At 48.7% G+C, this 25,670-nt stretch overlaps 1 protein-coding gene across 2 annotated transcripts in view; it reads left to right on the top strand.

Annotated features, from left to right (window-relative positions):
- The first annotated feature begins 531 nt into the window (after positions 1 to 531).
- PDZRN3 (PDZ domain containing ring finger 3) overlaps positions 532 to 25,670 on the top strand; it is a 508,900-nt gene continuing 483,761 nt past the window's right edge. For both annotated transcript variants that reach the window (XM_069206113.1, XM_069206112.1), the window contains exon 1: positions 532 to 2,829. In XM_069206113.1, coding sequence (XP_069062214.1) covers positions 2,116 to 2,829 — 714 coding nt within the window. In that variant the 5' untranslated portion in view covers positions 532 to 2,115. The remainder of the gene's footprint in view (positions 2,830 to 25,670) is intronic.

Here is a 25,670-nt window from a genome sequence, read left to right as displayed (position 1 = left end):
ACGTGTAGCGCTCAAACCTTCACCCCCCTTAGTAGAAGCTGCCGCTGTTAACATTTCAAATGCTTCAATTTCTGCGGGCTGGCCCTCTTTTAATCCATGCCTTTCAAGTTATTTTAGCCAGGTTTGCCCCTAGTGCTTGTAGAGGCTTGAAGCCACACGAGTCCCTGTAGTGCGCTACACAGGTCTTCGCGCTTCTCACTGGTTCTCGGAGCGCCTGGATGCCTCACATGTGCGCTACACAGGTCTCTGCCCTTCCCTCTGCGAGCTAGGGTTTCCCCTGGTGGTGGGAGCGCCTTGAGGCCTCATAAACCACAGTAGTGCGCTACACAGGTCTTCACGCTACCCGGTTTTGGGAGCGCCTTGGTACTTCACAAAGCCCAGCTGGGCGCTACACAGGTCTCCGCTCTCCACACTGTGCGCTGCTCGAGGAGTCCTACGGCGGAAAGTGAGTGAGCAGCAACTAGAGAGAATGTGGTACCGACTCCTGCAGAGCCTGTGCTGGGAAGGCTGAGGCCCCGACTGTCCCTGCCTGCAGTCTTGGGCTCAAAGGCACTGGGAGAGCAGCAGCCCCAGCCTGCTGCTCACAGGCAGGAGGGCAGCTCCTTGGACTGCTGCTCACAGGGGCAGGTCCGGTGCCAGGAGGGGGCTCCAGACCTGCTGCTCGCAGGCGGAGGGGCATCATCAGTGCTAGCGCTCAGAAGAGCCCACGAGTTAGTGCAACCCGTACGGCAATCCCTGCAGGAGCTGTTCCTGCCCTCTGCCTGCAAGAACTGTGGCAGCTGTCCCTGCCCTCCGCCTGCAAGAACTGGGGGAGCTGTCCCTGCCCTCCGCCTGCAAGAACTGGGGGAGCCGTTCCTGCCCTTCGCCTGCAAGAACTGGGGGAGCTGTTCCTCCCCCCGTGCCTGCAAGAACTGGGGGAGCTGTTCCTGCCGTCTGCCTGCAAGAACAAGAGGAGCAGTTTCTTCCCTCTGCCTGCAAGAACTGCAGGGACTCCGCCCCCTGCCTGCAAGAACCAGAGAGCGTCTCCTGCTGCTGTCAAGCGCCGGTGGAGCGTCCAAAGCCCCCGAAGGTCAAGGACTGTCCGAGAAGCAGCTGCAGGTCCGAGCAGTGGCGCAGTCCCAGTCCTGCTGCTGTCAGGCACCAGGTGGGGTGATCAAGCCTTGCTTCCTGCAGGAGCTGCAAGAACACTCCCTGCTGCTGTCAGGCACCGGTGGGGGTGATCAAGCCTTGCTTCCTGCAGGAGCTGCAAGAACACTCCCTGCTGCTGTCAGGCACCGGTGGGAGTGATCAAGCCTTGCTTTCTGCAGGAGCTGGAAGAGCACTCCCTGCTGCTGTCAGGCCCGGTGGGGTGATCAAGCCTTGCTTTCTGCAGGAGCTGGAAGAACACTCCCTGCTACTGTCAGGCACCAGGTGGGGTGATCAAGCCTTGCTTCCTGCAGGAGCTGCAAGAACACTCCCTGCTGCTGTCAGGCACCGGTGGGGGTGATCAAGCCTTGCTTTCTGCAGGAGCTGGAAGAACACTTCCTGCTGCTGTCAGGCCCGGTGGGGGTGATCAAGTCTTGCTTCCTGCAGGAGCTGGAAGAACACTCCCTGCTGCTGTCAGGCCCGGTGGAAGAGTGGCTTGCGCCAGCTGAGAAGCAGCTCCTCACTCTAGTGGGCACCGTTTGGCGCTATCGGGGCAGAGGCAAGTTCCAGGAGCTATTGAAAGAGCACTTCTATTTGCTGCTTGAAGACGCACTTCTAGGCTCTGTTAACGGAGTGGTGGGCAGTTCTATTGGAGGAGCCGTGAAAGTTGATAATTTGGAGAAGCAGTTTGGGCACTAACCAAGGAGCACTTTTAGGCGCTATCCAAGGAGTTGTTTCAAGTCTCATAGGAGGAGTGGTGCGAGGACCTACTGGAGACACAGTTACTGGCGGTAAAAGGGGTCCAGACCCAGTCATCATCGAGGGGCACCTCAAGGCGCGATTGGAGGAGCTGTCACAGTTGCAGTTCTTGGAGATCAATCCTGGCACTTTTGGTGGGGCACACCTGACCCTGGTTGTAATGAGAAGTTTGCACTATAGACTCCACTTACTGTCCACCCAGTGAGTCCCCGCAACGGTGACGCGACCACCATGGGCTTTGAGCTGGAGCGCTTCAGCGGGGAGGTGGACCCTGACCTGAAGTGCAACCTTTGCAACCGTGTTCTGGAGGACCCTCTTACCACCCCCTGTGGGCACGTCTTCTGCGCGGGCTGCGTCCTGCCCTGGGTGGTGCAGCAGGGCAGTTGCCCCGTTAAGTGCCAAAGGCTGTCGGCCAAGGAGCTCAACCATGTGCTACCACTCAAGAGTCTTATCCTGAAGCTAGACATCAAGTGCGAGCACCAGGCCCGCGGGTGTGGACGCGTGGTCAAGCTGCAGCACCTGGCCGAGCACGCGGAGACGTGCGACTACGCCCCGACCACATGCCGGCACCCAGGCTGTGGGCAGGTGCTGAGCCTGCGGGATGTGGAGTCCCACACGCGTGAGGCCTGTGAGCAGCGGCCAGCTGGGCTGTGCCAGCAGGGCTGCGGGCTGGAGTTGACTTTCCAAGAGCGGCGGCTCGGCTCACACCGCTGCACCGCGGCCCTGCAGGCTCACAGCACCGCCTTACAGGCCCGCGTGCAGGTGCTGGAGGGCCAGCTCAAGAAGCAAGCACTCCGCGCGGGCAAGCGGGAACAGTCGCTGCTGTCCCGCCTCTGCTCCCTGCAGAACGAGCTGCAGATGACGGCCTTGCGCTACCAGAAGCGGTTCACTGAGTACAGTCAGCGGCTCGACTCGCTGACGCGCAGCCTGGCCTCACCTTGCAAGGTAAGCAAGCTCCCTGGAAACAAGCAACTTATGCAAACACGCACAAGTAAACCAAAATGTCTAGTAAATCATATGTGAGGTGGCATGACCTGGGAGAGCATAAGACGGCATAACATGGGCTTCACGGCATCCCTCCAGCATGGCATGACATGACGTATCATAATGCATTGAATCCATATGGACAGAATTCTATCTTGTTCCAGTATATGGCTGTTACTGCTGCACTGTTTAGTTCAATGTGGAGAACACAGTGGTGTAAGGAGGTTGGGGGGGGCAGCAAAGTATATGGAGTCAAGAGCTATCAGGCCAGGGTGGTGTGCTGAGAGGACCTCCTGGAGCTCCCACCCTCCCCCCGCACTGTGGGGGCTGCAGGGGCCTTTGTTACACCACTGGGTGAAGGACCACTATATAAAACTGTTAAATAAAATAGATAGCAAGGCATTGGAATAGCATTTCATCCTGCCTGATGGGTAACTGCATCCTGGGAGGCGGGGCAAGAAATACTAGCGCCTGTATGCCGCCGTAATTAATAATTGATACATGAGGTGACACGACGGGGCGTGGCTCTGTGGGCGGGCTAGCACAGGCTTCTCCAACCAGTATCCTGTGAGCTACTGGTCGCCCTCTGGCCACCTGTGAGAAGCTCTCCTGTGTGCTGCTCAGTAAACTAAATTAGAAGTTTTTAGTTTAGTTCAAGCAATATTTGCAATCTAGAACTCAAAGCCTGTATTTGAGCTGAAAATGTCTGTATTTTCACAACTTATAAGGTATTGTTTGGAGAAAATGATTTACTTTCCAAAATCTACGTAAAGCGGGTCCTTGGGTGATGACTTGTGACGTGCTGGAGGTTTGTTGCCAGGGTCCCAGCCTTTGTGCCAGGGGCTGCCCCTATGGGTGCCTGTGTTAAGCATGTGGTGGCATCTCACATTGACAAAGCCTTGCCAGGGGCGTGGCTTGGTCAGTGAGATTAGGAGGGAGTGAGCTTCAAATCTTCCAACAATCACCCTGGCACATCTTGTTGAAATACATTATACAACAAGCAGGGGAGTGGGGGGGGTTAAATGGGCAGTGGGAAAGATGTATTTTGATTGGCAGGAAAACTAAGTGAGGGAAAACACAATATTTTGTAAATTAAGGAACATTCTCAAGGACTTTCAAAACAGAGAGAGCATGTGGGTGAGTTTGTGTCTGTGTGACAATTCCTGGTGAAATCGGACAGACACCTGAAAGCACCGGTACCCATCAATCTATGAGAAATACATTTATTAGGGGGAGTAACACCCCAAACTGCCTCCCTGAAGCTACGGCCCTGAGCCTTGTCACATCACTGCCAGTAGCCCTGCCTGGTGCGCTGAGGTGGTCACTGCTGACAGCCTAGATTGGGGGGGTGGGGAGCCGCTATGGTCACTCCTGACAGCCTAGCATGGGGGGGGGGGGGTGCTGCGGTCACTGCTGACAGCCTAGCATGGGGGGGGTGCTGTGGTCACTGCTGCCAGCCTAGCATGTGGGGGGCTGCTGTGGTCACTGCTGCCAGCCTAGCATGTGGGGGGGTGCTGTGGTCACTGCTGACAGCCGAGTATGGGGGGTGCTGTGGTCAATGCTGATAGCCTAGCATGGGGGGGTGCTGTGGTCACTGCTGCCAGCCTAGCATGGGGGGTGCTGTGGTCACTGCTGGCAGCCTAGCATGGGGGGGGAGGTGCTGCGGTCACTGCTGACAGCCTAGCATGGGGGTTTGGGGGTGCTGCGGTCACTGCTGACTACCTAGCATGGGGGGGTGCTGTGGTCACTGCTGACAGCCTACCATGGGGGGGTGCTGTGGTCACTGCTGACATCCTAGCATGGGGGGGTACTGTGGTCACTGCTGACAGCCTAGCATGAGGGGTTGGGGGTGCTGTGGTCACTGCTGGCAGCCTAGCATGTGGGGGGGTGCTGTGGTCACAGCTGACTGCCTAGCATTGGGGGGGAGGTGCTGCGGTCACTGCTGACAGCCTACCATGGGGGGGTGCTGTGGTCACTGCTGACAGCCTAGCATGGGGGGTTGGGGGTGCTGTGGTCACTGCTGACAGCCTAGCATGGGGAGTGCTGTGGTCACTGCTGACTGCCTAGCATGGGTGGGGGGTGCTGTGGTCACTGCTGACAGCCTAGCATGGGGGGGTGCTGCGGTCACTGCTGACAGCCTAGCATGGGGGGGGTGGGGGCGCTGTGGTCACTGCTGACAGCCTAGCATGGGGGGTTGGGGGTGCTGTGGTCACTGCTGACTGCCTAGCATGGGTGGGGTGTGCTGTGGTCACTGCTGACAGCCTAGCATGGGGGGGTGCTGCGGTCACTGCTGACAGCCTAGCATGGGGGGGGGCGCTGTGGTCACTGCTGACAGCCTAGCATGGGGGGTTGGGGGTGCTGTGGTCACTGCTGACTGCCTAGCATGGGGGGCGGGTGCTGCGGTCACTGCTGACTGCCTAGCATGGGGGGGGGGGTACTAATGTAACCGTGTGTAACGTGGTCACCAGTACCACACCGATGGCATCATACGCTACGATGATTTTCACTAAACATAAATAGCTCTTATTACAGAAAAGGTTGGAGACCCTGCTCTAGGTGGTGAGTGACAGTTCAGGATATAACATGGGACTGCCTTCTGGTTCTCAACTCATGCATGAAACACATATGTAATATGTGCGCGTATGGACGAGTACTGTGTGGTATATGGGTCACAAGCTTATGGGGGAGATTATGGCCACCTGGATAAAACATTAAACTGGGGCAAGTGTTTGGGGGGATGGGCTGGGGAGAGTGAACATGTTAAAGTTTGTGGGCGAGTTCTGGGGGGCGGTGCTTATGACGCACGCACTTCATTGGCACGTGGCAGACAGGAAGGTCTGGCCCCGGGGGGGGGGGGGGGGGGGGGGGTGTACCAGAGAAGTGGGTCAGACGTGTCAAAGATTTGAATTCATTGAATATATGGGACCCTCGCTACCAAGAGTGCTTAGCTCACCCTGTCGTTGGAGCCCTTTGTGCATATTCATGTAGGTGTTCTGTGAAGTGTGGTGTTTTTAAAGTGCTCAGGTGCATGGAATAAAAATCATGAAAAATAAGAAAAAGCGCCCCGTGGGGTCCGGCAGGATGAGGGGACCCCCACTCTGATGTGTGTAGGGAGTCAGTCATATGTACAGAAGGCGAGGGCAGTCGGGGGTAGGAGGCGGCGGTGAGTACTAGAGCGTGAGGGGCAGTGGGGGTAGAAGGCGGGGGTGAGTACTAGAGCGTGAGGGGCAGTGGGGGTAGAAGGCGGGGGTGAGTACTAGAGCGTGAGGGGCAGTGGGGGTAGAAGGCGGGGGTGAGTACTAGAGCGTGAGGGGCAGTGGGGGTAGCCAGTGAGCGTTAAGTGAGGTGTGGTCATCTGCAGTCAGTACCCAATGTACATAGTGCGTGTTGTATGTAGGTATGTCGTCTCTACTCTCAATGTGTCTAGAGGGGGCGGACTGGAGAAGGCGCTGAGATGTCTCTCCTGGGTGACATCTCATTAAAGACTTAGACGTCCCTCATCCATCCTGAGGGCCTTTCTTTACAAAGCGACTTCACACTTTAACCTGACCAATGGAAATCAATTCAGCAGTATAAACAGGGCTCCCTGTTTTCCGTTGTTACTGATTTTTACAGATAAATACAGCCAGAAAACATTGTCCTTCCTGTCTATATTTATTTTTAAAAGTGGAAAACTACAGATAATTCATATTCTTCAGAGTGACTCACCATGCTCAGATTAATGACTTTCAGGCCACTAGATGTACACATTGGCAGCTTGAGGAGTTAGGAAGCTGAATGGCATTTGCTTAAATTACTGCATCTCAACATGTATATGTCCTATTATACTATTTTTTTTAATGTGGGTTTATTATTTTATTTTTTCGGCTGTGTAAAGTGATAAAACCTGACAGGCACCAAAATATGAGTGCACATTTATCTGTTAAATAAATTAAGAAATATCACCCCATCTGTTCACAAAATACAAACTAGATATGGATAAATACCAATAAAATGGCCCAAAAATAAATATAGATCAATACAGATGGAAATGTTAATAAAATAAATATCATAAAACCGGGAGCCCTAATTATAAATTATGTAGGAAAGGGCAGTATATAACGGTGTCGGTGTCAGGCAGCCTGGAGGAGGTGTGGCCACGTAGGAAGGCGTGGCTGAGTCGACCAATGAGGAGTCAGGCCAGAGTCAAGCCTTGGACCATGTCTAGGCTCAGCCAGATCTGAGATGGGCTGGATCATATGTATGATGAGTGGACAATCCTGCGGCCCCCCAGGTTTGTGGGGGAGGTGAATGAGAAGATGTTGTCCGGTGTCCCTCGGTGCAGTAATGGAGTGGTAGATATTGTCAGCTTTTATCTTGTTCTCACTGTATAGCACTTTCTACAATTATTATGTCACTGTATTCTTTCTCAGTCTCACGTCACCTTTTCTGTGGACTAGGTTGTACCATCAATCAAAGTGTTGGATGTGTGAGGTCAGTAGAGGGTTTTTTCAGTGTTTACAAGTGGTTTGTGGGGGTTAGTGTGAAGGTAAACTGAGTTTAAACTTGGAATGTTCTCATGTTTTCATGTGTGTGGATGGGTGTGCTGAGAGTAAGGTTCCTTTCTGTTGGATTGGGTGGTGGAGGTAAAGTTATGCATCACAGAGAATCCCAGTAGCACATTATGAGGCAATGCTGTGTGCTTAGGGATGTGGTGTGTTTATGCCGAGGGTGTATCTTGGCGTGGTGGCAGCGCTGTTGGTTGACTCTGCTTTACCAGTGCCGTTGTGTTACCTGCAAGAGCGAGTACTGGTTTCGTCTAGCGGGTGGCGTCTGAGGATGACCATTTGACATCATGTTTGGACCGGTGGCGTATGAGGGTGAGTAGACGGCACTGTTGGATATGAATCCAATGCACACTCTTAGACCCTGGACGTGGTTTTGGGGTGAGTGTGTACGACAGGGATGGTGTGATGATGAGAACCAATCTTCCCGGGGTAGATATTCCGCCAAGTGGAGAGACGCCAGGTGGACATGGCGGACAGGGCAGTATTGTGATAAGCAGCACATAGAGCTCTGCAGCAGAGGCTGGTGGTGCAACATCTGCTTCCTGGTGGAGGTGCTGAAGGCAAATAAACAGGGTCTCCTGTGTACCCCAAAGTCACCTGTTCAATAACTCATACCTCACATGATCATAGCACATATGTAGCGCACTACTGCATAAACAAAATGACATAGCACTACACCACGGCTGCTTCATGTAGCCCATAGCCCCTTGCTTGACTTCCAGACCCACCCCGTAGACCAGAGTGCAGAGAGAAGGGAGCGGTCATTACCACCTGTTCCTGGGTCTATGTATATCTCCGCCCATCCTGCCCACTGGTGTGCCCAGCCAAGTTTATCAGAACCTCCTGGTAGAGTTTCTGAGCTTTTCTGTTTCCCAAAGTGATATGTCAAGTAGCGCCTCACTGAGCTGCACTGAGCTCTTCCACGGCCGTGCTGTTTGTAACATTACTACCATTGTGTCCTTGTAGCAGTGGTCCTCTTAAACTCCTCTTCTCAGAATGGTTTTATCATTGGTAATATGTCAGACATGTGGGCTTGTCGGCTTCGGACATATCGACTTGGTTCCCTTCAGACATAGGACTTGCCAACTTTGGGCTCATGGACTTGGCACGTTACAGACATACGGATTCAGTTGGCTTTGGACATATGAACTTGGTTGGTCTCAGACATATGGACTCAGTAGACTATGGAAATATGGACTTGGTTGGCTTCAAACGTGTCCTTGGTCGGCTTTGCACATATGAACTTGGGTGGATTTGAACATTCGAATATGGTGAGTCAGTCAGCTTCACACACGGACATGGTCGACTTTGATCATATGAACTCGGGGGGCTATGGTCATATGGACTTGGCAACTTATAGACATATGGACTAGGTCGGCTTTGGACATATGAACTTTTTCGGTTCCAAACATATGGACTCAGTAGACTATGGAGATATGGACTTGATTGGCTTCAAATGTAGCCTTGGGCAGCTTTGGACATCCGGACCTGAGTGGATTTGGACATTCAGATATATTGAGTAAGTCAGCTTCACACATGGACGTGGTCGACTTTGGTCATGTGTACTTGGTCAGCTTTGATCATATGGACTTGGTTGGTTTTGGTCATATGGACTTGGTTGGCTTTGGTCATATGGACTCAGGTGGTTTTGGACATTCGGACATATTGAGTCAGTCAGCTTTACACAGGGACTTGGTTGGTTTTAGAAATTTGGAATTAGTCAGCTTTGGTCATATAGACTTGGTCGACTGTGGACATATGAATTCAGTTTGCTTTAGACATATGGACTAGGTAGGTGTGTTTTTCATCTCTCCCTCCTGTGCTGCTTCCACCTCCACAAGTCCACCAGCCTCACAATGTTGCTCCCACCCTTCCCAGCTTATTTTTAAAAGCCCAGAAACAGGACTCTTTTGGTGGGATATGGCTGAAGGGCAGACTTTAATCACCTGCATTCCACATATTGCATGAAACCATAAGCTTTAGCACTCAGAGGCTTTTATGGTGCTGGAAAGGGCCACCTGCTGCTCTCGGGTGGCATCTGAGGGAGAAGGTGTACTTAGTATTACACTTCTCCTGAAGGCCCATGAAATGCTTCGTAGGCTGTGATAGAGGGCCAGATAGCTGATTCCTGCAGAAAGTAATTTAGGCCTTGGCAAATATTTCCATTTACATTGTGACATTTCCTCAGTCTTCTTAAATTCTGTTCAGTTTCCTCCTTGGACTTTGATAGGTGTACGGTCAGTTATTTGTACTTTAGTGCCAGAGCCCTGATCTCATAGATCAGTGCTCAGAATAGATTTTTTTACTGTTTTAGTTCTATTCTTTGATGGCTGTATGTTCAGTTGTTTTGTTTTCTTGACATTTTTTATGCTGTTCCCTTACGGTGAGTAATCAATTTCCCTTTCTTTTATTTATTCCTGGTGAGATATGATGGGTGCATTTTCTCTTTCTGTGTCCTGGAAGGTGATTTTGCAGTATCATTGTATTCTTTATGCTCAGCAGGGGGTGACGACTGGTCAGTTTTGTGGGGTTTATTGTACCCTTTTACAATGGTCCCTAGTGCAGAAGATTCAATATCGAATTTGTTTTAATTGGTTGTGCATGGCTCTAGTCGTATTTTTGCTGAATTTGTGTTTGGGATTTTACTCTTTTTTGCTGGAGTCTGATCTCTTTTTTTACTGTTCTTAGGAAGTCTTTGGTGGGAGAGGTTTGACTGTCTTTTTGTTCAGGGTAGGTGGACAGTTTTAATTCTATTTTGTGGCCTTTGGTGAGTGAGCAGTCAGGGTTTCCACTCTCTTATGCGAGAGTGCAGACAGCAATCGTCCAGTTTTTAGGTCGAGTGTGCAAGCGCTCTGACGTGTTGTAATCTATCTGTGGGCTTTTAACCACGCCCACCGCATGCCCATCACTATCACTCATTCATGGGCTACCTTTTGTTCTCATTGGTAAATGCTGTACGTTTGTCCCTCCTTGGGGCACTTTTGTCATAGCCTTGGCCATCGACCCTGTTACATGGATAGTTGCACTTTTGTTGATACGTTCGACTGCGAGCAAACTTCTTTTTCCTTTTGTGTTTCTCCTTCGCGCTCATGCTCATGGCGGCCGTGGCGCTTTGAATCGGCTCACTTATGTCAACTGTTTTACTTTTTATTTACAATTAATGTGGCAAGAAAAGTCCATTTAGGAATTTAGAACGCTAATAGCTCTAACTCGAGGAAACGCAAGACCCTTTGCTTTGCCAATGCTTGTTTTGCGTTAGTTTCTGTTTTGCATATGGGTGGAAAGCTACCAGAAGGTGTATATTCCAAGACAGGGGTTACATGGCAGGAGTGCTCTGTGTACCTAGTTCCTGTGATGAGCGTGAGAACCCCTCTCATATGCAAACCCAGATTTCAGAGGAAGAAGGGGGGCAGCATGTTGGGGAAAGAGCTGAGAGCACTAAAGTCTTTTATCCATGACACTCAGATGAACATGTTCAGAATTTACTTGGACAGTCCGTAACTTGAGTCTGGAATCTATTATTACTAGGGGTGTGTAAAATGTGCATAATTTGTTTTTGTGTAATAGCTAAATTATGCATAAATGTGCTAAACAAATAGTGCTAAATAATCAGCCTTTCTCGCCAACCACAATCCCTGTTGTTCTGCGGCGCCCATGCACTCAGGGCACATCTTTACCACAAATCCTGGGTAACTCCCCAAAGTGCCATAATTTAAGGAACTTTATGTAACAAGCATAACCCAATATTTCCTAAAATTATGTGAATTATGCTGGCGTGATGTAAATTTGGCGCAGGCCTAATTATTGCTCCTTTTGACAGGCGTCTTTTATCTCTTGCGCGGGCCAGAGGTCATGGCACCCATGGGCGCCTATCAGTCACTGAGGTGGAAACCTTCTTGTAGTGTTGACAAAGCAAGATGACCTCGCATTGGCTGGAGGAGTACATCATTGGACTGGTGGGAGGAGCTCTTGTCTTGGGATTGGCTGATGAAGCTCTTATAAGTTGGTGATTGGCTCCGCTGTGATTCTATTTCCAGTATGTAGCTGCCGCACTTCCCCTAACCTCCACCTCAGGCCTAGGCCACATTCTGTGCCTCCACTCTAGAGGCCCCTCCGTGTCCTGAGGACTCAGGCTGACCCGTGGACCTCTCTCCTGGGCAGTCCCTCGTGTGCACCTCCACCACCCCAGCCCCTCCCCCTGTCGCATCACCTGCTGGGTGCACTGTGGTGCTAGCAGTGTACCTACTCACTAGCCAAACTCATGCCTCTTTTTACTTCCGGGGTTAAAGTTTACTGCAGATGCAGTGCTATGAACCTTAAAGAAAGGAAAGAGTTTCCGTTCACAGCTTCCAGCTGACACTCTGTGTGACCTGGTGCTGCTGTCAGAGGTTGCAGAGCTCACAACGGGTAGAAACATGCTGCATTAGAATAAGAGTTTACTGTGACCCTCTGTGTGACCTGGTGCTACTGGCAGAGGTTGCAGAGCTCACAACGGGTAGAAACATGCTGCATTAGAATAAGAGTTTACTGTGACCCTCTGTGTGACCTGGTGCCACTGCCACAGGTTGCAGAGCTCACAAACGGGTAGAAACATGCTGCATTAGAATAAGAGTTTACTGTGACCCTCTGTGTGACCTGGTGCTACTGGCAGAGGTTGCAGAGCTCACAAACGGGTAGAAAGATGCTGCATTAGAATAAGAGTTTACTGTGACCCTCTGTGTGACCTGGTGCTACTGGCAGAGGTTGCAGAGCTCACAAACGGGTAGAAACATGCTGCATTAGAATAAGAGTTTACTGTGACCCTCTGTGTGACCTGGTGCCACTGCCACAGGTTGCAGAGCTCACAAACGGGTAGAAACATGCTGCATTAGAATAAGAGTTTACTGTGACCCTCTGTGTGACCTGGTGCCACTGCCACAGGTTGCAAAGCTCACAACGGGTAGAAACACGCCGCATTAGAATAAGAGTTTACTGTGACCCTCTGTGTGACCTGGTGCCACTGCCACAGGTTGCAAAGCTCACAACGGGTAGAAACACACTGCATTACAATAAGAGTTTACTGTGGCACTCTGTGTGGGCTGAGGCAGGTGGCAGAGGTTGTAGAGCTCACAAACGGGTAGAAACATGCTGCATTAGAATAAGAGTTTACTGTGACCCTCTGTGTGACCTGGTGCTACTGGCAGAGGTTGCAGAGCTCACAACGGGTAGAAACATGCTGCATTAGAATATGAGTTTACTGTGACCCTCTGTGTGACCTGGTGCTACTGGCAGAGGTTGCAGAGCTCACAAACGGGTAGAAAGATGCTGCATTAGAATAAGAGTTTACTGTGACCCTCTGTGTGACCTGGTGCTACTGCCACAGGTTGCAAAGCTCACAACGGGTAGAAACACGCCGCATTAGAATAAGAGTTTACTGTGACCCTCTGTGTGACCTGGTGCCACTGCCACAGGTTGCAAAGCTCACAACGGGTAGAAACACACTGCATTACAATAAGAGTTTACTGTGGCACTCTGTGTGGGCTGAGGCAGGTGGCAGAGGTTGTAGAGCTCACAAACGGGTAGAAACATGCTGCATTAGAATAAGAGTTTACTGTGACCCTCTGTGTGACCTGGTGCTACTGGCAGAGGTTGCAGAGCTCACAACGGGTAGAAACATGCTGCATTAGAATAAGAGTTTACTGTGACCCTCTGTGTGACCTGGTGCTACTGGCAGAGGTTGCAGAGCTCACAACGGGTAGAAACATGCTGCATTAGAATAAGAGTTTACTGTGACCCTCTCTGTGACCTGGTGCTACTGGCAGAGGTTGCAGAGCTCACAAACGGGTAGAAAGATGCTGCATTAGAATAAGAGTTTACTGTGACACTCTGTGTGAGCTGAGGCAAGTGCCAGAGGTTGCAGAGCTCACAAACGGGTAGAAACACGCTGCATTAGAATAAGAGTTTACTGTGACCCTCTGTGTGACCTGGTGCTACTGCCACAGGTTGCAGAGCTCACAAACGGGTAGAAAGATGCTGCATTAGAATAAGAGTTTACTGTGACCCTCTGTGTGACCTGGTGCTACTGGCAGAGGTTGCAAAGCTCACAACGGGTAGAAACACGCCGCATTAGAATAAGAGTTTACTGTGACCCTCTGTGTGACCTGGTGCCACTGCCACAGGTTGCAAAGCTCACAACGGGTAGAAACACGCCGCATTAGAATAAGAGTTTACTGTGACCCTCTGTGTGACCTGGTGCCACTGCCACAGGTTGCAAAGCTCACAACGGGTAGAAACACACTGCATTACAATAAGAGTTTACTGTGGCACTCTGTGTGGGCTGAGGCAGGTGGCAGAGGTTGTAGAGCTCACAAACGGGTAGAAACATGCTGCATTAGAATAAGAGTTTACTGTGACCCTCTGTGTGACCTGGTGCTACTGGCAGAGGTTGCAGAGCTCACAACGGGTAGAAACATGCTGCATTAGAATAAGAGTTTACTGTGACCCTCTGTGTGACCTGGTGCTACTGGCAGAGGTTGCAGAGCTCACAACGGGTAGAAACATGCTGCATTAGAATAAGAGTTTACTGTGACCCTCTGTGTGACCTGGTGCTACTGACAGAGGTTGCAGAGCTCACAAACGGGTAGAAAGATGCTGCATTAGAATAAGAGTTTACTGTGACACTCTGTGTGAGCTGAGGCAAGTGCCAGAGGTTGCAGAGCTCACAAACGGGTAGAAACACGCTGCATTAGAATAAGAGTTTACTGTGACACTCTGTGTGAGCTGAGGCAGGTGCCAGAGTCTGGCAGCAGAAATGTGCCAAACACAATGTCCAAAACGGGGTGCAGTGTATCAGAGGTCACCCCCAGAAGTGGACTCCAGAGCTCAGACACTGACACAACACAGACTCCAGCTGGTTCTAACCCTCCCTCTACCCGCCTCTCTTGCTGGGCACCTGGCCTTGGCATGTTGTTTTCCCAGTTTGTATTCATTGCACTTGACAGACCCAAGATGCTACAAGACAAGGAATGAGTGCACTACTCTTGTGAGCGGTTCTTAACTGCTGTGCACCCGAGTGAAGTGAGCACTGCTGATGTTCAGGAGAGTGAGAACGAGAGAGTTTTCACAACAGCCCGCGTTGCACCTGTTCTCTGGGCACTACTTAGCTTTTTGAGAAGCAAACTTTTCACTCTCTAAATCCAAAATGGCGTTGTAATTGGCTCTTTACTTTTATTTTTTGGGGGCGCTCAGAGTGTGTGATCTATTACATTTGAGATTGTGTTTTCTTTTTTAGATCGAGCATAGCAGAGCGCAAGCGCTGCTCTTCTCAACATGTTGTAACCTATTCTGTGGGCTTCAACCACGCCCATCTCATGCCCATCACTTTCATTGGTTCCTGGGCCTGCCTTTTAAAATTCACTTCATTGCGTAGGTGAATGCTTTATGTTTGTCCCGCCTTGAAGCTGGTTTGTTACCACCTTGCAGACTGACCCTGTTACATACAATATTGCACGATCGGACATGTACCTTAATATGGTGCACTCTTTTACTCTTTTGCCTTGCTGCTTCGTGGCCGGATGTTGTTTCTTCGTCTTCCTCGGTTTCAGGCATCTTGCTGTTTTGTCTTCCTTGGTTTCAGGCATCTTGCTGTTTCGTTGCGATGTCTTTTTTTTTTTTTTTTGCAGTTTTATGTAGTGTGAACTCAATACAAAGGTATTACAGTGCTTTACATGAGCTCCGGTTACCTTACACAAGGACACATTCATTTTTGGTAGGGAGGGGAGATTAAGCGATTTGCCCACATTCACAGGATGTTGAGCCGGCCCTGAGACTCGAACTGTGTTCCGCGGCTCCAAAGTTGGCAGCTCTGGCCCTTACGCCACATCCTCTCCCCTTGGGTTCTTTCTCTGGTTTGTGTTGGGGCAGTCTGGGAATAACTCGTTTTTTTTTATATAGCACTTGGTAATACAGGTTCTATCATTTCATAGCGCTGAGAAACAGGTGCCATTCTTAACAAAATCACTATAATTCTTTTGCATCAACCTTTCAGAGATGAAGAGATGAAAAAGCAATGTCAGGAATGTAATCTGTGACATTCTCGTTCTGTCAAGACCTCTGCAGTGGGTGCATTAACCAACTGACTAGAGTAGTGCTTCACACTAGGTGATAGCACGTGCTCTTGATAACCTCCGCAGGGTCACCAACCAAGCACACAGGTTAGTTCTAGGCATGAAGATGGCGAAAGGTGCTGTCTCCAGAATGGTGGAAAGGGAGTTGTGGTTCCAGACCCAAGTACTACACGGCCTCAAGCTTGATAGCAAGAAACATCTGGCCTTTGGATGTAAATTTGTCTTCTTCAAGTAGAGTTCAGTTAGTAGAGGCATCAATTTGACTAACTCTGTAGCGCAAAGAAGCCAACACAAGGGTGCCACAGTGAGAGGAGCAGCGTATCATAGGGCACAAAAGTGAAGCAAACTCCATCACTTCCTCCTCTCAGGAGTCACTGGTGTCATGTCTTTGGCAGTCCCCTCACAGCTACTGCGGCCGTGCAGATTCCACTTCCGGTAGCGCTGTCTAAAACAGCGCTCGGAAAGATTCCACTTCCGGTAACGCTGTCTACAACGGCGCTCGGACAGATTCCACTTCCGGTAGCGCTGTCTACAACGGCTCTCGGACAGATTCCACTTCCGGTAGCGCTGTCTAAAACAGCGCTCGGACAGATTCCACTTTCGGTAACGCTGTCTAAAACAGCGCTCGGATAACACTGCTTTCTGTTTCAAGAGGCCCCACCCCAAATACCACCCACAGTAACACTCATAGGCGCAGACCGCTTCATGTGTATAATATCACAGCCGGTCTGTAGGAATGAGGCAAAAACACTCCCAAGATGGTGGCCTTGTTCTGCCCTTTCTCCTGCAGCAACAGGCGTGGGAGGGGTGCTGTGGCACCTGCATACATCCACTACACTCCAAACCAAAACGCATAAGTAAAATACATTGTCATTTACCACGCCAATAGCTCTAACTCTCACAAATGCAAGACCTATTGCATTGCAAATGCTTGTTTAATCTCTACTCAGTGTATGTACTCTTTCATTATTTCACCCTTTTTGTCCTGGACTCTGGCGGTGTTGTGGTCAGTATTTTAAAACTTCACCTACCCGCTGTCTGGTTGTCAAAGACTTCTTGTGGGCAGCCCCAGACCTTTACAGCGGGGTTAGTGCCCACACACTGCTTCCATTGGTTGTCTTTATTGTCATTCTTATTTCCTTGGTTCCTATTTGACAGTTTTCCTCCCTCTTCTTGTGTTTGTGTCTAGCCTGGAGCACGGTCTATTTACAATGCTTTTAATGTGCAGATCTGTATCCTTCCAATATTCACTTCTATAGGGAACTATTTTTTCTTTTTTTTAAGCGCTACATGGGAGAGCATGTGTTTTCAAGTTGTTTCTCTCATGTGCTTTTCCACCTCCTGAATACCTGCCTCCATACTCTGTGTTGCTCTCTCCCTCGTGTGGTACTTTCTTTCGTGTGTTTCCTGTCTTTTACCAACTCTCCGGTCACTCTGTGTTGTTCTTTACCTATTGCTTCTCCTCCTCACTCCTCCATTTCTCTTCCAACTCTTGTACTGCTTTTAACATTGTTTTAATTTTTCCTTACATGTAGGACCAGTGCTTAATTTGTGCCTGTTGTTTCCGGTGCTGAGCACCGGCACTTATTTTTGAGGGCCGGGGCTTATTCTTCTGCCTCAAGCATTTGTGCGAGCAAAAGACACATATGGGAAAAACGGAGGAAGAGAAAAACGAAAAAGTGTCACAAAGGGAGAAAGTAGAAAGCTGCAGGAGTGATCTGAAGGGGTAGGGAGTGGCTGTAAATGGATTAAAGAAGCCTGAGATGGCTTCAGGATTACACTGCCTCAGTATTCAGTGCTCGCATGTTTAATTGCAGCAGCCGCATGTTTAAGAGGAGGGCTTTGGGCACCGGCACCTTTTCATTTACAAATTAAGCACTGTGTAGGGCCTTCCAGCTAACTGTTGCTTCCGGGCCAAATCTCTTTCTGAAATGCACTTTCGCATAATTAAAACATTATTTTCCTTATTGATTGTACCAAGTGTTGCTCACTGTCCTGGATCGGTAAACAAAAGAAATACATGAATGTTGTATGGAAAATTCAGTAGCTGTCGCATGTATGGTGACTCTTGATCCTGCCTACGTACGCGCTGTGCTACTGTCTGCTCATTTTATTTCTTTTTTCTGTTGCTGCTGCACAGCATTGATAAAAAAGAAATGTGTGATTTAGTATTGCCAAAAAGCATTGGCAAAGCCAATTTGTCCCAAAGAAAGTCCTACTTGCTTTGGCAATGCTATATTCTGCTGTTGTGGATCCCATAATTTAGTGTTCATTTTTAGATCTCACAGATAGCTTAAAGCTGCTTTTTGTCAAACCCACAGTGTGGGCGGAACCAGCACTGACAGAGAACTCTGGGTCATCCCATTGCTTAGCATTGGTTTGTTATCTTGTCAGTCTCATTTGCTTGTTTCTTATCTAATGGCTTTAATTTCTCCTCAACACAGCTTGTCCGCCAACCTAGAGCATATCTTCATTATTCTCTTTTTGACTGGATGATTTCCTACATCAGGGGTCTTCAAACTGGCGGGCGACCCCCCCTAGGGGGGCATCAAATGATCCCAGAAGGCTCCAGGCTCTGGCCAAAAGAAGCATTATACAGAAAACAGTGCTTTGTTTTAAGCAGAAACATTTGATTGCATTTTTAAAAAGGTAACAGTACTGAACTGCAATGTTTAAATAAGTCTAGGCATATTTTAACATTGCCCTCTTAATAAAATAATTGTGAAAACCTCTGAGGGGGCCCAATGATTTTTATTTTTCAACTGGTGGGGCGCGGCATTAAAAAGTTTGAAAACCGCTGCATGTGTTTTCTTGCTATCTCCCTCTTGTGCTGCTTCTCCACTGAAATCCACAACACTTTCTTCTTTTTGCCCCCCCTTCCCAGGTTGTCTGTTCTTTCTCCTGTCCCTTCCTGTTTCGGCCCCCCAAGCTCTCGGTGTTGCTCCAGCCACCCCTCTCTGGCTGGTGTGTTGCATCTTTTGCCCATCTTGCTCTGCTCAGGTTTCTTGCATTTTTTAACCATTTGTTTTAATTTACTCTCACCCAGCTTCTCTATTGCTTTCTTCGACTGCTTCTGCTTCTCTGCCCTCTATTGCTTTCCATCCCCGTTTAAAAAAAATGTTTTTTGGAGGGCTCAGCAGTTGCAATGTAATACTGGACCGCTCAGTCCATGTGTGATGTGCTTCTCCAGTGCAAAAGTTTTTTAATTAGAATTCTGGGACTTGTAGTCCTGTTTTATAATGGAAAAGACAAGACTGCAAGTCCCAGAATTCAAAGAAAAAACCTGGACTAGGGCAGCTCATCACACATTGACCTGGGAAACTTAGCAGTGCTGCACAGACATGCATGCATCATTGCCCTTTTTTCTGACCTATGCTGTTCAGCATCTGCAAAAACCATTTTCTTTTTTGCCGATTCTGAACGGCATCGGCAAAGAAAAAATGGGAAATCCAAAAGTCTACATTGACAAAGACAAATGGTGAATCTTCCTGGCTCTGTCAATGTTCCTTTGCTCTTGAGGGTCAGTAGCCATTTTTAGGTCGCAGCCTACCAGAGAGCACAGCTGTCTGGTCTGCTCAGAACATCTTGGGAACTTTCAGAAAGTTTACCTAGGAATGTATATGCTTGTTGATTGCCATTGGGTTTGTGGTTTGTAACTCACACTTTCTGTCTTTTCTTTTGCTGGCTTTATTAGCTGTAGGCGCTCTAGGTTCAGTTCATCCCTCCTGTTGCCTAAACCTATTTTCTATATTCTTCTACAAACTCGCTTTCTGTTAACAGGCTTTAAATCTTGTTCTTATCTTATCACATTTGCTGTACATTCAAAGACCAAAGCCAAATGTCGGGCGCTGTCTTCCAAGGGCGCTAGTTTACATTTCTTTTTCTGACTTCAAAGTGTGAGGATTTATGAGACAATCTTGCTGGATACTGGGGGTAGGAAAGAGGTTTTTTCTAGCACACAACAACATTTAAATGAAATCTATAGGTATTTCAGAATAGATCAGAATTATGAATGCACAAATAAAGCATGTTTTTGTTATTTCTGAAATGTGTTGGAAACCAATACTTTAATATGATCAAAACGAATCATTAAACCAGGTAATGCAATTTTCATTCATTTACGTGCACTGTATAGTTCTACTAGCAAAGTTGTATATCCGTGCAAATCTAATGGTCATTTCAATTGACAAATTGTCATCTGTAATGGCAGTGTGACACCACACCACAAATACTCCACTCTAGGCCACTTCACTCTACTCTGCACCACTCCACACCACTGCACTCTACTCTGCACGACTCCACCTTACACCACTCCACACCCCTGCACTCTGCACCACTCCACTGTACACCACTGTACTCTACTCTGCATCACTCCACTTTACACCACTCCACACCGCTCCGTTCTGTACCACCCCACTCTACACCACTGCGCTCTGCACCACTTCACGCCATGCCTCTCTACTCTACCCTGTACCATTCTGCTCTGTGCCAATGCACTCTTCACCACTCTTCTCTACAGCACTCCAGCCTAGGCCACACCAATCTACTCTAAACAACTCCACTGCACTCTATGCCAATGCACTCCACGCCAATACACTCCACGCCAATGCACTTCACTCTGTAACACTCAACTCTATGCCTGTGCAGCGTATGCCAATCCAGTGTACACTACTCTAATCGACTCTGCACCACTGCACTCTACACCACTCCAGCCTAGGCCACACCAATCTACTCTACACATCTTCACTCTACGCTGTAGTACTCTATGCCACTCTGCAACACTGCACTCTACGCCAGTACACTCTATACCAATGCACTTTACGCTGTAATGCTCAACTCTATTCCCCTGCACTCTACGCCAATTCACTGCACACCACACTAATGTACTTTGCTGCACTGCACTCTACACCACTTTACCTTTTTATACTCTGCCACTCTACGCAACTGTACGCTACGCTGCACCACTCCTCTCTACGCCACTTCATTCTACTCTGAAACAATCTACTCTGTGTCAGTGCACTCTATGCCGCTCTACTCTTAAACACTGCACTCTAAGCCACTGCACTCTGACACTCTACTCTGCACTACTCCACTCTGTGCCACTGCACTCTAAGCCACTGCACTCTGACACTCTACTCTGCAACACTGCACTGTCTGCCACTGAACTCTGCCACTCTACTCTGTGCCACTGCACTCTACTCTGCACCACTGCCCTCTGCATCACTCAACTCCAAGTCACTCCACTCTGCACCACTCTAAGCCACTCTTTCTATGCCACTGCACTCTGTGCTACTGCACTCTACTCTGCACCACTGCCCTCTGCATCACTCAACTCTATGCCGCTCCACTCTGCACCACTCTAAGCCACTCTTTCTATGCCACTGCACTCTCTGCTACTGCACTCTACTCTGCACCACTGCCCTCTGCATCACTCAACTCCAAGTCACTCCACTCTGCACCACTCTAAGCCACTCTTTCTATGCCACTGCACTCTGTGCTACTGCACTCTACTCTGCACCACTGCCCTCTGCATCACTCAACTCTACGCCGCTCTACTCTGCACCACTCTAAGCCACTCTTTCTATGCCACTGCACTCTCTGCTACTGCACTCTACTCTGCACCACTGCCCTCTGCATCACTCAACTCCAAGTCACTCCACTCTGCACCACTCTAAGCCACTCTTTCTAATCCACTGCACTCTGTGCTACTGCACTCTACTCTGCACCACTGCCCTCTGCATCACTCAACTCTACGCCGCTCTACTCTGCACCACTCTAAGCCACTCTTTCTATGCCACTGCACTCTCTGCTACTGCACTCTACTCTGTACCACTGCCCTCTGCATCACTCAACTCCAAGTCACTCCACTCTGCACCACTCTAAGCCACTCTTTCTATGCCACTGCACTCTGTGCTACTGCACTCTACTCTGCACCACTGCCCTCTGCATCACTCAACTCTACGCCGCTCCACTCTGCACCACTCTAAGCCACTCTTTCTATGCCACTGCACTCTGTGCTACTGCACTCTACTCTGCACCACTGCCCTCTGCATCACTCAACTCTACGCCGCTCCACTCTGTACTGTCTCCAGGAAGCACCTGTGCCGCAAGGATTTTGTGACTCCCTGGCTAACTACTTAGAGGACAAAATTAATGGAATCTACCAGGATTTCCCCAATGTACATGATCTATCAGATGTGGAGTGTAATGTGGTTCCACCCCCACTAAGACGGCCCCTAGCTGAGGACAGTTTAATGTATTTTGTTTGGAGACAATTCAGAGAGCACTTGCATCAGCCAAATCAGGCTCTCCTTTAGATAGTTGCCCTCCTAAGATTACTGCAGTTCTCTCCAACTTCCTTGCTCTGGTTATGCTTTCCTTATTTAATTTATCAGTTAAATCTGGGAAAATTCCAGCCTTGAAAGGCAGATCTAGTTAGGCCAATTAAAAAAAAAAGCTAATCTCACTTGGGCCAACCATACCAACTATCGCCCTGTTTCATTTCTCCCTTTATTCGGTAAGCTATTAGAAAAACTAACAAACAATTTATGGAATATCCTGAGCTCAACAATCTAGACCCGTCCAAATCTAGTTTTAGACTATCTTGTAGTACGGAGGCAGATTTGGTCGCTGTCATTGATCAGATGTGATGCTCCCTGATGCTGACTCGCCATCTATGCCTGTGCTGCTGGATTTATCCGCAGCAATCAATACTGTGTCGCATCCTAGACTACTTTGGAGCATGCAGGAGATTGGGATCCACGGATCAGCATTTGATTGACTCAACGAGTTCCTCTTAACAGATCACAAACCATCATGATGGGTGATATAAGTCTTGCACCATGACGCTGAATACGGGGGTGCCACAGGGCTCATGCCTCAGCCCTACGCACTTTAACATATGTTTCTCCCCTTGCCACCATAGTTAAAGATTTTGGCTTTGATGTCCTCTCTTACGCAGATGGTACAGTCAATCATCTCTTTCGACAAAGACCTAGTCAATGCCAAAGAACGTTTCTCATCAGAAATGAAAGCATTTGCCACCTGGATGGCAGAGAAATATCTCCAGTTAAGTGCTGGCAAAACTGAAATAATGTTATTTGGTCAGGCCCCAACTTTGAACCTCTGACGGGTGACTCGGTGTCACTTCTTCACCTAAACTGGTTGCAAAAAACTTGGGAGTATGGCTGGACCAACCCCTCGCCATGAAAGAGCAGCTTACGCTCATCACAGGCTCTTGTTTTCAAACAATGCACCTACTCTGAAGTCTTTCCCTTTCTTCCTCTGGTCATCAGTCACTTGGACTATGGCAAAGCCTTATTGGCTTTGGCAATGAGACGTTGTTGTCTAAGTTACAGGCTGTGCAGAACATGGCGGCCCATCTCATTCGCAACCTTCCTGCTAGGTCAGTCTCCTCTTCTCCTCACCTGCGTTCTCGCCACTGGTTACCAGTGCGTAAGAGAATCTTTTCGAAATCTGCTTCCTGACACATAGGGCCTTGGCAGGGAAAGGTCCACTTTATCTATCCCGAAAGCTTATACAACATTGTCCTTCGAGCTACCTTACATCTAGGGACAAAGCGCCGCTCATGATCCCACAAATCAGAAAGACTCAATCAGGGGACCGATCCTTGGTGTATCTGGCCCGCCGTACTGGAATAATTTGGCGTTCCATAATCGTACGTGCTCTGATCATCTTCTCTTCAGGGAAGCTCTTCAGACAGTCCTGTTCTAACGCAGTTGCTCTGTCCTAGTTGTCTCGTTTGGCTGTGCCGAGATACCCTTTTTATGGTTATTTGTGCGCATTATTTATTAAATTAACATAACACCACTATACGCCAATCTGTTTTACACCACTGCACTCTATGCTCTGCACCACTCTAGTCTGCACCACTCTACTCTGTACCCCTTCAGTCTGTGCCCCTTCAGTCTGTGCCACTGCACTCTAGAATGCTCCACTCTAATCTAACACACTGCATTCTGTGGTGCGACATGGTATGCCCCTGAATTTAATGCCACTGCACTCTATGCCACTGCACTCCATGCCACTATCCTCTGCAACACTCTACGCCAATGGCGAAAACACGTAGTTGCATAGATGAGACCTATTGGATTTGCCAATGCTTGTAGTAATTTTGCACTTTTTCACTTGGCTCTAGCATAGCTGGCAAGTTTCTCAAGTCCATGGCTGGTGTACTCCAGTACAAATTTGTTTTCCTTTGAATTCTGGAACTTGTAGTCCTGTGCTATAATGGAATAAAAAAAGAGTACAAGTCCCAGAATCGAAAGAAAAAGCTTGGACTGAGCAACACATCACACATGGACCTGGGATACTTGGGGGTGCTGCTCTAGTTGGTGAGTGTTCGGTTTTATTGTTGATTTTTGCTCGTTTGTGTCAGTGCTCTGTGTTTTGTTGTGCTCTGCTGGGTGATTTGTCATTGTTTGAAACCTCTTTGGTTCATTCGCCCACAGACATGTCTGTCAGCTCAGATCCAGCTGGCGGGCGAGAGACCAGGGTAAATATTTAGAGCTGAAGTGTTCTCAGCAGTTCCGAGGAAACAGGGCTGCCTTATAAAGAGGGACTATGTGAGTGATTCACACAGGAGTGCAGGGGCCCATGGTATGGGTGGGCGAAAAATTCCGCTCAGCCAGTGGAGTTCATGTAGTTTTGTGGAGCTCCTGCAAAACTCTAGCAACTGCTGTGAGGCAAGTTTTTTCTCATGTGTGGTGTACAATTTGTGTCACCTCATGCTTTTTTCAGGTGCTAGAACGCCACAGGTGAGATTTCTCAATGCAGATGGTTGCAGCAGGTCACGACCATTCGCGGTGAGAAAGCCGCCACTCAAGTAGACGAGTGGCAGAAACAAGCAGTGCACTCGGGCGCACCTTTTGGTGCCGCTTGCATGATTTTACAGTGCGGAACAAGCTCCTGGTGTTAAAAATCAGCACGATTAGTGCAACGTGCCTGAATTCCTCGCTTTCGCGTATCTCAGCGGAATCTTGCAGAGTTTTTATGTAACTATGTGAGTTCCTCGCAGGTCTACCCTACAGTGTGGGGGTGCACTGGGGCGTGTGGGCCCCACACACTCAGCCTGTAGAGTACGCATAGCCGGAGGCCTGCCTTACATAAAACACCAGTGGCAAAACTCTCAAGTTTCCCAAGTCTAAGCCTATGCACGTGTAGTCAAACTAACCCAGGGCACTGCTTAGCATTCTGGGACTTGTAGTCAACACCATGGACTGAGGGTTATTGAATGCTAAAGGAAAAGATGGCCTACTCGTGAAAGTAGATGTCCATATCTATACAACGAGTAGCTCCTTTAGGACCAGGTACAACTGGTGCAATGCATGCCTTTACTTCACATATATATTTAGCCTTTTAGTCACTGCTTGGTTTCCTACAAAATCCATTCACTAACTAAATAAGCATTGGTAACGCGGCCAACGCCAGATGCATTGGATTTGCCAATGCTTGTTTACAGGTGCTACCGAAGTGCTAGTTTATGTGGCATTTTACTTGTGTGATTTTCTCTGCGCGGTATGGTATTTGCTGCTACTGATCTAATTTCATGACTCACATGGAAGCATTTTATCGTGTACACAGAAACATCTTTTTTTTTAGGTAACCATTACTGCTTCTCTCTGATGTCTGAGGCTGTCGGGTCGGTGTAACCTAAGATACACAGCAGCTGTTTGAATCTCTGAGGTCTCTGCAAGCTGAGCTGCAGGTCTAGTGTGTAAGCCTGCGAGTAATCTGAGGGATAGCTCTGCTGTCTAAAGGAGTCTGAGGTTTTTGCAACTTTTAATGTTTCCACCGTGCCCTTTGCAAGTAGATTATCAGTCATGAGATGTGACTGTGAATCTACTTAGAAGAAGAACAGTGAGAAGATGAACGTTAGTAGAAAGTAAAGAAAGACGAGGTTATGTACCTTTTGGAAACTGACAAGAGGCTGTATGGGGCTGCAAATTCAGATTATTTTAACTGCTTGTAGAATATAAGTACATTTTAATCATTCTTTGAGGAAATTGTGCTTATAAGTGCACTATTTCAATATCAAGATTTAAAATGTTTTTGGGAGGATTTAACCATAAGCCTGACATGCAGGGGTGGGCTTCTCGGCACAATATCACAGTATCGGAATATTTCAAGA

Source organism: Pleurodeles waltl, chromosome 9 (assembly GCF_031143425.1).
Source record: "Pleurodeles waltl isolate 20211129_DDA chromosome 9, aPleWal1.hap1.20221129, whole genome shotgun sequence".
NCBI lineage: Eukaryota > Metazoa > Chordata > Amphibia > Caudata > Salamandridae > Pleurodeles > Pleurodeles waltl.
This window is presented reverse-complemented; position numbering and strand designations above follow the sequence as displayed.